Source organism: Numida meleagris, chromosome 1 (assembly GCF_002078875.1).
Source record: "Numida meleagris isolate 19003 breed g44 Domestic line chromosome 1, NumMel1.0, whole genome shotgun sequence".
In the NCBI taxonomy this organism is placed as follows: domain Eukaryota; kingdom Metazoa; phylum Chordata; class Aves; order Galliformes; family Numididae; genus Numida; species Numida meleagris.
The window spans coordinates 191,527,767-191,541,151 of NC_034409.1; the positions used below are offsets into that span (position 1 = coordinate 191,527,767).

General features: G+C 42.8%; 1 protein-coding gene across 8 annotated transcripts in view; it reads left to right on the plus strand.

Annotated features, from left to right (window-relative positions):
* GUCY2F (guanylate cyclase 2F, retinal) overlaps positions 1 to 13,385 on the plus strand; it is a 63,871-nt gene that overhangs the window by 33,453 nt on the left and 17,033 nt on the right. For 5 of the 8 annotated variants that reach the window (XM_021383393.1, XM_021383364.1, XM_021383385.1 and 2 more), the window contains 6 exons: positions 112 to 260; positions 2,552 to 2,715; positions 3,038 to 3,230; positions 3,352 to 3,526; positions 10,269 to 10,367; positions 13,233 to 13,327. In XM_021383393.1, coding sequence (XP_021239068.1) covers positions 112 to 260; positions 2,552 to 2,715; positions 3,038 to 3,230; positions 3,352 to 3,526; positions 10,269 to 10,367; positions 13,233 to 13,327 — 875 coding nt within the window. Of the gene's footprint in view, positions 1 to 111; positions 261 to 2,551; positions 2,716 to 3,037; positions 3,231 to 3,351; positions 3,527 to 6,427; positions 6,711 to 10,268; positions 10,368 to 13,232; positions 13,328 to 13,385 lie in introns of those variants that run through there. The other 3 variants (XR_002434086.1, XR_002434088.1, XM_021383399.1) reach the window with 3 other exon arrangements.

Genomic DNA, 13,385 nt, shown 5'->3' on the forward strand with positions numbered 1-13,385 from the left:
ATAGCGCTGATGAAGGAATGAGCAAGAAACAGATGAAAAAAGCTCGTGTCTTTCACCCTCACCAAGTGCCTCCATCTCAAAATGTGCTTTGGATTCTTCTCTTTATCTCAGAAATTATAAAGAAGGTGAAGAAACCACCTCCCCTGTGCCGCCCGAACATAGCCCCTGAGATGGCCCCCCTGGTGTGCATCCAGGTAATGAAGCAGTGCTGGGTTGAAGCCCCTGAACGACGTCCCACCTTTGAGGAGGTATTTCATAAGGTCGGTGTACAGAGCACGAGGTGCAATCTTTTTTTCGTATTTAGCAGGAAAGTGTTTTTTCTAAGCAAGCTCTCAGGAAATGATTGAGAGAGCCCTAGAGCCCTAGTCTTGCCTTTGCTGTTGGGTTATTTTATGGATTGTGGTGTCTAGATGCTTGTTTTCATCAACTATGCCACGTCTTACACCATATTTCTGAACTTGGACTGCAGTAGGATTACAACATGGGGTGTAACACAGTAAAGACACGGGCCTGGTGTCTTCACATTAGTGGTATGCCTATCCTGATGGCCTCACGGTGATCAAAGAATGGCTGTGAATTATGATGTAGCTTTCAGATCAATCAGTTGTTTGATCTGCTAAAGTCTCGCAGAAAAACTTTTCATTTCTTCTTGGTTACAAGAGTTCCCAAAACGAATGAAAATAAATGACCTTCAGTGCCAAAGCTCTTTGGCCTGGAGAAGAAGCAACTGAAAGAAGGTATGAAAACCTTGCGTGATATCATGACTGTTATAGAAAAGGTGATTAGGGGGTAATTGTTTTCCGTTTCTATTGCATAATACGAGAACTAGAGGCATGGAATAAAATGAGCCAATGATCCAGACTCCAAGCAAACAAAAAGAAGTGCTTCTTCACATGTTACATACATGAAATGGAGAGCTTCATCAAGGGCTGTTAAACACAAAAATACAACATTTGGCATCAGAGATCTCTGAATTGCAAACTGGTGGATTTGGGGAACACATTCTGGAGAAGTATGACTGTACATGCGCCCTGTTTGAACATCTTTTCTGGACATCTGTTACTGGCCACTGGCAAAATAAGCCTTTTGTCTGATCCAGTAATGCCGTTCCCATGTTCTTTTAAGATCTAACTAGATAATCCGATATCCATAATTTGCACCTTCCAATTCTATGAAGCTATGATTAATTTCACACTCATGTCACTCTGTTATTGATCCTAATGAAATATCTGAAACCACAGATGCTCCAAATGGTCCCAAGGCTCATTTTCAGGTCAAGAGGAGCAAGCACAACTCAGTGTGGTGGGATGTAACAGTGCACATACATGCCTGTGTACAAAGGCAATTTAAGACCAGTAAGACAAAAGTAAGTATTGCCAGTGCCCTGGAATTTTCATCTCTGACTGCAAAAGGAAGTTGAGGGGAGACCTCATCACTTTCTACAACTACCTGTCTCAGGTGACAAGTGATAAGACGTAAGGAAATAGTCTCGAGTTGCACCAGAAGATGTTTAAATTGGAAATTAGGAAAAAATTCTTAATGGAGAGGGTAGTCAAGCATTGGGACAGGATATCCTGTGAAGCTCAGGAAAGCTGTGGAGTCCTCATCCCTGGAGGTATTCAAGAGACATATGGACATGGCACTAAGGAACATGGTTTAGTGGTGGGACTTTGTAGGTCAGGTTGATGCTTGGACTTGATGATCTTGAACATCTTTTCCAAACTAAATTATTCTGAGTCTGATTTTATCATAGGATCCTAGAATGGCCAGGGTTGAACAGGACCTCAAAGATCATCGAGTCTCAACCCCCCTGCTGAGTGCAGAGTTGCCAACCACCAGCCCAGGCTGCCCAGAGCCACATCCAGCCTGGCCTTGAACACCTCCAGGGACGGGGCATCCACACCCTCCCTGGGCAACCTGTTCCCATGCGTCACCATGCTCTGTGTGAAAAACGTCCTCCTACTATCTAACCTAAATCTCCCCTGTCTCAGTTTAAAACTATTCCTCCTTGTCCTATCGCTATCCACCCTTGTGAACAGTCGTTCCCCCTCCTGTTTATACGCTCCGTTCAAGTATTGGAAGGCCACAATGAGGTCTCCCTGGAGCCTTCTCTTCTCCAAACTAAATAAGCCCAGTTCCCCCAACCTTTCCTCATAGGAGAGTTGTTCCGGCCTCTGATCATCAATTATGATTCTACAGGCTAGTCTGAAAGAATTTATCATGGGACAAATGAGCGTGCAAACCTGAAGCACTGTAAGACTCCAAAAAATCTCACATACCTGCTTATCATCCCAAGGGAGGTGGTGCTTCTCCTAGCCTTCACAAAAAGATTGCAGAGGAGCAATTTGTCCCCAGGCAGCTTCCAGAGTTAGTCATACAAATTCACCATCCATTTTGCTTCTTTCTTTATTGCTGAAGTTTTGCCATTGAGGAAGCTAGTCTTTAGAATTTTGGCTTTAAAATGAAGTGCTTGCTTTTGTTCTTTTCCAGGCTTAGAGTGCTACAATGATATAATGAGATAGGGAAGTAACTCTCCACTTTGATTTTCCAGTTCAAAACCATCAACAAGGGCAAAAAGACCAATATAATTGACTCAATGCTCAGAATGCTTGAACAGTATTCAAGCAATCTGGAAGATTTAATCAGGGAGCGGACAGAAGAGCTAGAGATTGAAAAACAGAAGACAGAGAAACTCTTATCACAAATGCTTCCTCCGTAAGTACTGGTACTTCAGATGGCAAAAAGCCTTTGGTGTCATATAGCTAGACTGGACAAAATGATTCTCCCAAATTTGAGTAAATTTGCAGGGCAGATCTCCAGTTTTGACAAGCATCTTTCAAACAAAGCAAGAAACTTTTGTCAGTGCTTGCTGCAGCAATGTAAGTCCTATTTATTGGAAGATCTTTTAGGTACTCCAAGGAAAGAGAGTCTGAGCTCTTGGGCATGCCACAAGGGCATTTGCTCTGTCACCCTTCCTTGTGTTATCATTTCAGATCAGCATTTTGCCCTGTCACCTTTCCTAGTGTTATCATTTCAGATCAGTAGCAGAAGCCCTCAAGACTGGTGGCACTGTGGAGCCTGAGTATTTTGACCAAGTCACCATCTACTTCAGTGACATCGTGGGCTTCACAACCATTTCAGCCCTCAGTGAACCCATTGAAGTAGTTGACCTCCTGAATGACCTTTACACTCTGTTTGATGCTGTTATTGGAAATCATGATGTTTACAAGGTGAGGAGTACCCAGGCATGAGGACCAAACCATCCCTGACTCAAATCCTCCTACAGTTTGATTCTACTGCTCTTTCCCATCTTCTTTTTCATTGCTTTTTTGATTCTGTGGTATTTGCTAGGTAGAGACCATTGGAGATGCCTACATGGTTGCCTCAGGGCTTCCAAAACGGAATGGAAACAAGCACGCTGCTGAGATAGCCAACATGTCCCTGGACATCCTCAGCTCGGTGGGAACATTCAAGATGAGACACATGCCAGACATTCCCCTCAGGATACGAATAGGCCTGCACACAGGTAGGCATCTAGATGTCAAAGATCTCCTGCAATTGTATTTCCAGCATTGAATGCCTTCTCCCTGCTTACCCCAAAGCAAGAATCCTTAGAAGATGCTTAACAACCTTCCACAGCAACAAGGTCATTAAAATGGAAGTGCAAACCCAAAGCAGAAATATGGCTCGGTGTCATTAAGGAGAGAAATGTTGTATTCTGTCACTGTCAGGAGCTACATCAGAAATGTTAGTCCCAAAGGCTGCATTGTAAAGTGTGGATTTTTGATGTGCTTCAGGATCTTCACTGGCGTGACATGGAGACATCCAACTCTTTGTAACCCTGTTTTGAAATGGAAAAAAAAAATAGAAAAATCATTATATAGAATCAGAGAATCATTAAGGTTGGAAAAGACCTCTAAGATCACCTGGCCCAACCATCAACCCATCACCACCATACAAAGTGAAAGAAAAGATTGGGGATGCTTATTATAGATAGGATGTAACTGGAAGAACATGATACAGATATAAAAAAAAGTAGTGCTATAAAGTAAATGTTCTCTAATGCAGAAGTCATTATCTGTTCAATGAACAAAAAAAGAAGCTTGTTTAAGAAGAAAGGGAGAAGTTGTTTTGCAGTTCAATTTTTATTAAAAAAACAACAACACAAAAATAGCAACAACAAACCCAGCAAGATTGCAGTCAACATATACCTGAAAGTATGACTGCGATTTTAAACGAAGGAAAAGACATTAGCTGTTATAAGAGTCAGTATTTTTAGAAGAAATATGAACCTTCATAATTTTACAACATAGCCATCCGCTAATAAATTTTTCCCAGTTGTTCATCACTGGACTTCCTGCGTCTTCCTCTCAAGTACAAGCTATCAGCCATTGCTGGAAGCAGAATCATAGGATTGTAGAGTAGACTGCTGAGCAGTCTGATCTAGCATTGTTGAATGATATCCACATTTTCAGCTGTGGCACCACAAGTGTTCTACAGAAGTCCCTGTTGTACACACAGGGAAACAAGAACAAAGGAAGATTCTCACACGGAATACCCTAAGAACAGAGCTGTGACTTGAGCACAGCTAAAATCAATGCCTCATACCTGCTAGACCACGTATTTTCTTCTTTTGGAGCTGTCTCTGAAAACTCATTGTCCCTATTGTTTTCATTGCAATCTGGGGTTCTTAGCTGGCTCTTTACAGAAGTCTAAAGTGTTACGGAGTGACTGCAGACACACTGTGGGTTTTATACTGTGGGCTTTATAGTATGTTAGGAATCAGATGAGTCTGTGACCCAGAGCAAGAGTCTCTGGAGCAACAGCATTACATTTTCAGCACAAGAAGTGAAGAATACAGAGTGCAACATCTGCTGCTGCCCGTTGGCCACAGTTCTGCAACACGCCTTCCATGCATCCAGCCAAAAATCTATCCCTAGGTGACTGGGAGGGAGGAGTGTTACTTGTGTTTTTTTCCTTCTTTTTCTGAACTCTGGGTATCTGGAAATAAGTGCTGCTATAAGCAGTTATGTAGGGTGCAAGAAGAGGGAAAGGAGTGTTTTCTTTTTAAAGAAGCAGAAGCCAGACCTTCTTTTGCACAGACCTGAACCTCAAGGTGGGGAGTCAGGGGAACAGAATCCTCCCCCACTGTAAGAGTGGAGCAAGTCAGAGACTGCCTCATGAATCTGAAGATGTACAAGTCTATAGGGCCAGACAGCGTGGATCCCAGGGTACTGAAGGAATTTGATGTAGTTGCCAAGCCACTCTCCATCATATCTGGAAAGTTGTGGCTTTCAGGTGAAGTCCTCAGTGACCAGAAAAAGGGAAAAGTCACTTCCAAGTCTAACAAAGGGAGAAAGGAAGACCTCTGAGCCTGGGGAGATCATAGAATAGATCCTCCTGGAAGACATGTTATGGCACAAGAAGGACGAGCAGGTGATCTGAGACAGCCTTTAGCAAGAGCAGGTCATGTCTGACCAACATGGTGGCCTTCTATGATGGAGTGATGACTTTGGTGGACCAAGGAAGGGCAATCTACGTGGACTTGTGCAAGGCCTTTGATATGGTCCTGCATCACATGCTTATCTCTAAACTGGAGAGGTATGGATTTGAACTGTTCAGTGGGTAAAGAATTTGCTGGATGGTCGCAGCCAGAGAGAGTTGTGGTCAATGGTTCTATGTCCACTGGTTCTAAGGCCAGTGACAAGTGGTGTCATCCAGGGCCCCATGTTGGGACTGGTGCTCTTCAACAACTTTATTGATGACATAGACAGTGGGATCAAGTGCACTCTCAGCAAGTTTACTGATGACATTAAGCTGAGTGGTGTAGTTGGTACAAGACATGGACTTGTTGGAGCAGGTGCAGAGGAGGGCCACAAAGATGCTCAGAGGGCTTGGAGCACCTCTCTTACAAAGAAAGGTTGAGGTAGTTGGGCTTGATTTGCTTGGAGAAGAGAAGGCTCCGGGGAGACCTCATTTCAGCCTTCCAGTACTTGAAGGGAGCATATAAACAGGAGGAGATCTACTTTTTAAATAATCTAATAGTGATAGGACAAGGGGGAATGGCTTTAAACTAAAAGAGAGGAGATTTAGGTTAGATGTTAGGAAGAAATTCTTTTCTCAGAGGGTAGTGAGGCACTGGCACAGGCTGCACAGAGAAGCTGTGAATACCCAACCCTGGAGATGTTCAAGGCCAGGCTGGATAGGACTACTTGATCTGGTGGGTGGCAATCAGCCCACAGTGTGGGGTTGGAACTGGATAAGTCTCTTCCAACCTAAGCCATTCTATGATTCTGTGATGATCTGGAAATGTCAAACTATCACAGGAGCAGCAAGAAATTTGTGCTCCAAGGCAAATCAGTTCTCTGAATCACTAAGATGAGAGCAGAGTTTGAATAAACATAGATTCCGTTTCTCCTGAGGAAAGAAACATGAAGAGAGAATCACTAACATCATGAAGCAGGAAGACATTGAGGAAATTTTTGAGGAGAAGAGGTCTTGGCTATCACACTGTCCTGGAAAGGATGGAGAAGGGGTGTGAGCACCAGCTTTGTTGACCACCTGCTCTCTGGAAACTAGTGCCAAGAGGAGCACATGATTCCATCTCTGAAAAAGAAGGAAATACTTTATGGTGTGGGCTGCCCACATCCCTCCTGGCTGCTATGTCTTCTCTGACCACAGAGGAGAGCCACAGCTCTGGGAACATCTGAAGGACCATGCATGTGACCATGCGTGGGTAAGTTGGGGAGGACAAAAAGAACAATGTTTGGTCTGAGTTCCTCCCCTGCTTTGAATGCACCCTGGATTCTCCTTTCTCAACTCGACTGTCTGTCCAAAAGAACTTAGCTGAATCAGCTGTTTCCATGCTGACTGTGACTGGGTTGGGGCTGGATGGCTGAGGAGAGTGAGAAGACAAGCATCTCCATGGAGGCTTAAGGAGGTCTGTTTATCGGTCAGGCTCTCTGGCAGGCAGTCCTTCATTCCCATCGAGCTTGTTAACCTCCAAGGCACCACCAACGGTTGCTGCAGAGGCTCAGCCAGCATGACTTATTAACTGACCCTCCAAGCCCTGGCAAAGTGCCATTTCAAAACAAACTGGAGAACCTGTGTAATTAAACAACCAGGCCAAAGCATTCTCATCACAGGGTCTCCGATTTCCTTTAAACTTGTTACTGTCAGAGATTTATCTCTGGAAGTTTTTGTTATCTCTTTGCTGAGGCAGTCTAGACATGGGGGAACACATGCACAACCAATGAAGGCAGCAAATGAATTAACTCTTGGATGTTTTCAACACTGAGAAATTGTTTTGTCATGCTGACATTGTAACATTGGTTTTGAATTAATTCCTTTCTGCAGTATGATGGCAGTGCTCTAGAAAGTTATTATCTTGCCCTGAAAATCTTTCATAGAATCATAGAATCGTTAAGGTTGGAAAAGACCTCTAAGACCATCTTGTCCAACCATCCGCCTCCCATCAATATTGTCCATTAAAGAACATGTCCCTTGGTACCACATCTCCATGTTCTTGAACTCCTCCAGGGATGGTGACTCCGCCACCTCCCAGGGCACCCTGAACACAGTACAGGTGCAGAGCTTTGTGAGCTTTGTGGAAGTGATTGGGTAATTGCATTGACTGATCAGGAATCTAAATTTAGACGTCCATGTGGAGGTGTTTCCAAGAGTGTTAGGGGGGCCTGCTCTTGCTCTGTGATTGGTGGAGATCAGGTGAACACAATATGTTCACCTCCTCTGGTGCTCTCCTGAAGAGCTCAAACCAAACTAGAGTACTGATAAAAGTGAGAACTGAGTTAGAAGAGACTCTGAAGGGCAGTGAGTTATCCAAGGTTGCACAGTGTGCTTTTGGCAATGAAGGCAGTAAACCAAGTCCTCCTGGTCTCCAGCATTCCCTGCATGTTGCTTCAATCCAGACATGCTGTAGAGAAGTCCTTGTAACATTTTTGGTATGAAGCATTCTTCCTCTCTGTTTTTCAGTCTTTAAGCAAGTGATGTCTCATCAAGTAGGAGTAAAAACCTGTCTTACCACTCAATTTTAATCTTCTATATATTGTATTAAAATGCTTAGTCTGCAGCAACAGTTTTTCAGATGTCATAGCAATAGAGTCCTTGTAAAGCTCTCCATAGCTTTCAGTTTTACAAGCAGTATATTTCAGATTGTGGTTCAGTATCTACATACATGCATATATAGGTGAAGGTGAAAGTTAAATTTTTTGCATGCGTGTGCCTTAGTGGTGTTTCATTTTCCTTAATGTGCATCTGAAAACTATATGAAGAATCAGTTTTGTGACTAAGAAGGTAAAAATCTCAGTAAAATTACTGGCTTTTTACATTATTTGCTGCTGGGTATTTATGACAAGTAACTGATCTCACTTCTAAATTACTTTTTAAACAACAGTTTAATCTCAAAAAATTTGTGTTATGAAAAACCTCATATTGAACACATCTTTAAATATTCTTGATGTTGTACTACACTGACAACTCTTGTAGACTTGTGTGACAAAATATTTACTTGATACTGATTTGTGACACCTTAACCCAGAAAAATAATGAAATTTAAAAGGCAGGCAGAGCCTCATAGACACATATGCCATAAATTTATTCAATGGAGAATGCAAAGATGCCTTTTCTCTGCAGAATGTTCCATATCTACTTAGATTGCTGAGACTATTCATGTTTTTACCTTTTTCTTAACTTTTTTTTAAACTTTTTTTCCTAATATTTATTTTGCAACCTTGATATTTTAGAACGTGGGTGTTGAAATTTAGCAACCCATCCTTCAGAGCCCAGCCCAAACATTAGCTGATCCAAGTGCCCCAGATGACTTACAGCCATGCTGCTTGGCTGTCACACTTCACATTTTAGCTCTGTGTGTGTGCATGTTCGTGTGAATCCTACATGCATATCTCTCCCTGAGAACTTGGCACCAGCTCTTTGGGAGCTACTTTGGAAGGGAGTGGATCTTGTCTTTGGGATGAGACTGAGGAAAAATAAACAGCTTTTGGCTAGACAGGATAGCTAATGATGTCTTCCTTTCCAAGGAGGGGACACAGGGTGGTCCAGTGTGTTGCCAGCATCTCTTGACTTCTAATGCTGATTCTCAGTCCTGCTTCACTGGGACGTGTCCCAGAGAGCTAAGGTTGGTCGATCTGGAGAAGGGAAGGCTCCAGGGAAACCCGAGAAGGGGCTTACAGTATTTAAAGGGGGGCTGTAAGAAAGAAGGGGACAGGCTTTTTAGAGGAGTCTGTTGTGATAGAACAAGGGGAAATGGTTTCAAACTAAAAGGGAGGAGATTTAGACTGGATATAAGGAAAAAGGTTTTCACCATAAGGGTGATGAAGCACTGGAACAGGTTGCACAGAGAGATGGTGGATGCCCTGTCCTTGGAGACATTCAAGGTCAGGCTGCACAGGGCTCTGAGCACCTGATGGAGCTGTGGGTGTCCCTGTTCATTGCAGGGGAGCTGGACCATAAAGGTTTAGCTATAAAGGCCCCTTCCTATTCAAATGGTTGTATGATTCTATTCTGTGATTCTATGACACAGGATCTCAACTTCAGTTTTGTCAGAGAGAAAAGGAGGTAGGGGATAACTTTTTAAAATGAGATTTCAGTAGCCCTTAAGCTTTAGCGAACTCTGAATTTCTCCCAGATGACAGTGAACTGGGACTCAAAAGACCTTTTTTAGCCATAAAACATCACTGTCTAATTCAGAGAAATGCCTAAATTTTGACTACTTCTACCAAGCATGAAGGCCAGAGACATATTTAAAAATCCTTCTCTTGTATTCCCAAGTAGTTTTTTGGATAGCAGAGGAGAAGATGTGATTTGCTTGTCTGTGAACCCCATGGTTTGTATAGACACAATGGTTGGGTTATATGGGTGATGTGTTTTCAAAGCCTTGTCTGGGAGGCACAGTAGGCCTGACCATAGAATCGTAGAATCATTAAGGCTGGAAGGACCACTGAGATCATCTAGTCCAATCATCAACCCATCACCACCATACCTCTAAACCATGTCACTCCCTGTGACATCTGCCCTTGTCTTGAGCACCTCCAGGGATGATGATTCCACTGCCTCCCAGGGCAGCCTGTTCCAATGCCAGAGTACTGCCTCTCTGAACACATTCAACACTGTAACGCCTGTATTCTCATTTGGCTTTTGGATGTTGAAGGAGAAGATGAGATTTGTGTGTCGGAGAACTCTGTGATTTGTGCAGTGTCATCACTGGCTTATACAGATGCTGTGTCTTTCAGGGCCCTGTGTGGCAGGTGTGGTGGGCCTGACCATGCCTCGGTACTGCCTCTTTGGAGACACAGTGAACACAGCATCGCGAATGGAGTCCACGGGCCTGCGTGAGTACTTGGGGCAGTGCGTGGGGTGGATTACTGATGGAGTTAGAGTCATAGAATCATGGAACAACTAAGGTTGGAAAGGAACACTAAGATCACCAAGTCCAGCCCCAACCCATCCACACCATGCCCACTAAACTACGTACCTCCGTGCCACATCTACATGGTTCTGGAACACCTCCAGGAACAGTAACTCCACCACCTCCCTGGGCAGCCTGTTCCAATGCTTGACCACTCTTTCTGAGATGAATTTTTTCCTGATATCCAACCTGAACCTCCTCTGGTGCAACTTGGGGTCATTATCTCTTTTCCTATCACTAGTTATCTGTGGCAAGAGGCTGATTCCAACTTTACTACAACCTCCTTCTCAAAGGAGATGAAGAAATGTGCATCTTAAGTTATAGGCACTGTAACTGAATCAGCTCTCAAGAAAAGGGCAAGTCCAGAGACAAAATTAAAAGCAGCCTGAAGCCCTCAGTGGCCACTATTTAAGACAAAGAGATCATTTAGGCTTGCTCCTCTTTTCCCTGCAAAATCTCAAAAGAATGTTTAGTCTCGTCCAGTAACCAATGTGATTCACACCCTGCATTCTAACTACAGTCCTCTGATTTGGATTCCATCAGCTGAAATGAACATGAATCTTGCTCTAGATTTCTCCTGCATGGGGTTGTATCTTTCTTTCAGACTGCTGAGGACCCTTAATTCTGAGCTGTTCTTGTACAGTAAATAATGCACCTACCTGCCATGGCTAGTATAAGGCAAGTGGGGAAGAAAATGTGGGCATTGCTTTCCCCAAGGCAGTGGTCATGGCACCAAGCTGTTCAAGAAGTGGCTGGACAATGCTGTCAGAAATAGGATGTGAATTTTGGATGATCTTCTGTGGAGCCAAGAATTGGGCTTGATGATTCTTGTAAGTCCCTTCCAGCCTGGGATATCCTATGAATCTATGATTCTATCGTGCTACAGAGAGAGAACAGCAGACCACAGATAATAGTGCCCTGCACCATGAGGGGTTTACTGGTGTATTTTATGAGAGCTTCATTTATCAGCAATGGAAACTCTATGAACAAGTGTTGGCAGGTCCTAGCAAAATCCTTAAGATTCCCTTTTCCTTTGGGTATTCTTGATGTCTTTCTCAACGAGTTGGAAAAATGCTGTTTTTCCCTCAAGTTCTTGCCTTAATTCTCCTATGGCTTCAGGTAATAGAAGCCAAGTCTTCACTCCTAGAGCCAATAGGTGCAGCCAATAATGGAATACTACATCACAGCTGTTTCTTATTGTCCCATAAATGGAGGCTTCTAGACATGGAAAAAGGGTGATGGGAGAGGAGCATTTATCTGCATTTCAGTCATGATCATAAACAGATTTACTTTCTGTTGTGTCCTTGACTGAAGCATGGATATGTAAACCATGGTGGATGAACTATGAGTGATACAGTGGAGATCTAGGGACAGCATCAGCATGCTCAGAGCCCAGGATGAGTTTTGAACTCACTTTTGATGTTCAGTCCATCAGTGCAAGTTGATTTCCAGAGGCAAAGTATCTTGCATGTTTTAATCCTTGCTCTTCTCTGCCCTCCCTCTTGATGTTTTCAGTTCTAATAGATTGGTTATTATATCTACTTCACAAACTATAGGAATGTCATATTTAATACTGAAATCTCGAGGAATCGTCATGCTAAAATTAATTTGTAGTATGTACATAACATTTGAAATTTTCTGTTATATAACCACCACATTTCTAATTCCAGTGATTTCAACTTCACTAATTAAGACTAACAATTAAACTTTAATTAAACTTAAGCATGAATGTTTTCAAGGTTTAGAACCTTAGAAATGCAAAGCCCCACTAAGACTGGAACCTTCTAACACTGCAGATACAAGAAGATCTTTGTACACCAATAGAAACTTATACAGATACACAATAATAGGTAGACTGTAGCTTACTGCTAAACTGATTATAGCATAAAGCAAAAAGCAGTGTGGTGTTCCTCTGCATCCTTTCCTTTAAACCAGTATTCTTTTTTTCTAATCATTCTGAAAAAAAAAAAAAAAATTAATTAGTTTACCCCCACATACTTCGTGGGGGAAAGATAATGTGATTGAGACATTTGAAAAAAAAAATAATCTCAAGAACAACAACAATTAAACTGCTTTGGGGGAAAAATAGTTTGGACACATTTCCTGGCTTGTTTGCATCAATAGCACAGCAACAAATTTCAATGAGTTCCAGCAGTGGCTGCAAAACAAATTGGGGAGATGGGAATTTGATAAAGATTTGATAAAGATCTCTGCCTTTGCCATTTTTGTTCATAAATTGTTAAAGGCAGCTCTGGGTGGAATCAATTACTGAAAAATCCAGATGGATCTGCATGTACAGCCACATTCTCGTTATGTCTCATTGCAAACCCCACCTCTCTGCTCCTAATCCCAACACCTGTTTTTCAAATGATGCTGGCTGTCTGGCACAGGACTTCAGTCAACTATTGTTCGTTTCTTTCTTGCTGCCTAGTTTTACACTGTGGCAAAAGATATTAATAATGACATTTTTCATTCCAGCCAGCAATGTTGCTTAAACAGCACTTGTCATCTTTATGGAGAGCAAGGCTTCCCATACTTAACTGTGTTTGTTCTCCTCTCAAAGAAGTCCCCAGTGTAGATCTCCTCTCACCCTATAATTCTTAAGCAACTTCCAGGTTGCCTTACTTGGAAGGATCCAGTCCATTACCATTGTGCTCTACACAGAGGATCACCACACAGCTACAGCACGCCAGCATGCCTAGGAGAAATTTTCCTTGCCAATACAAAGTAGTGGGAATTCACACTGTGTGCTGTGTGGTGACCCAGCTGTTTTGCTTTCCATTCTCAGCTTATAGAATTCACGTCAGCCAAAGTACGGTGGATACACTTCGGTCTCTAAATGAAGGCTATGCAATCGTTCCTAGGGGAAAAACAGAACTGAAGGTAAGAAGGTCTGGTCTGTGTGAAATGCCTCATAAGGGAGTCTTTTTGCTTAAGTAAT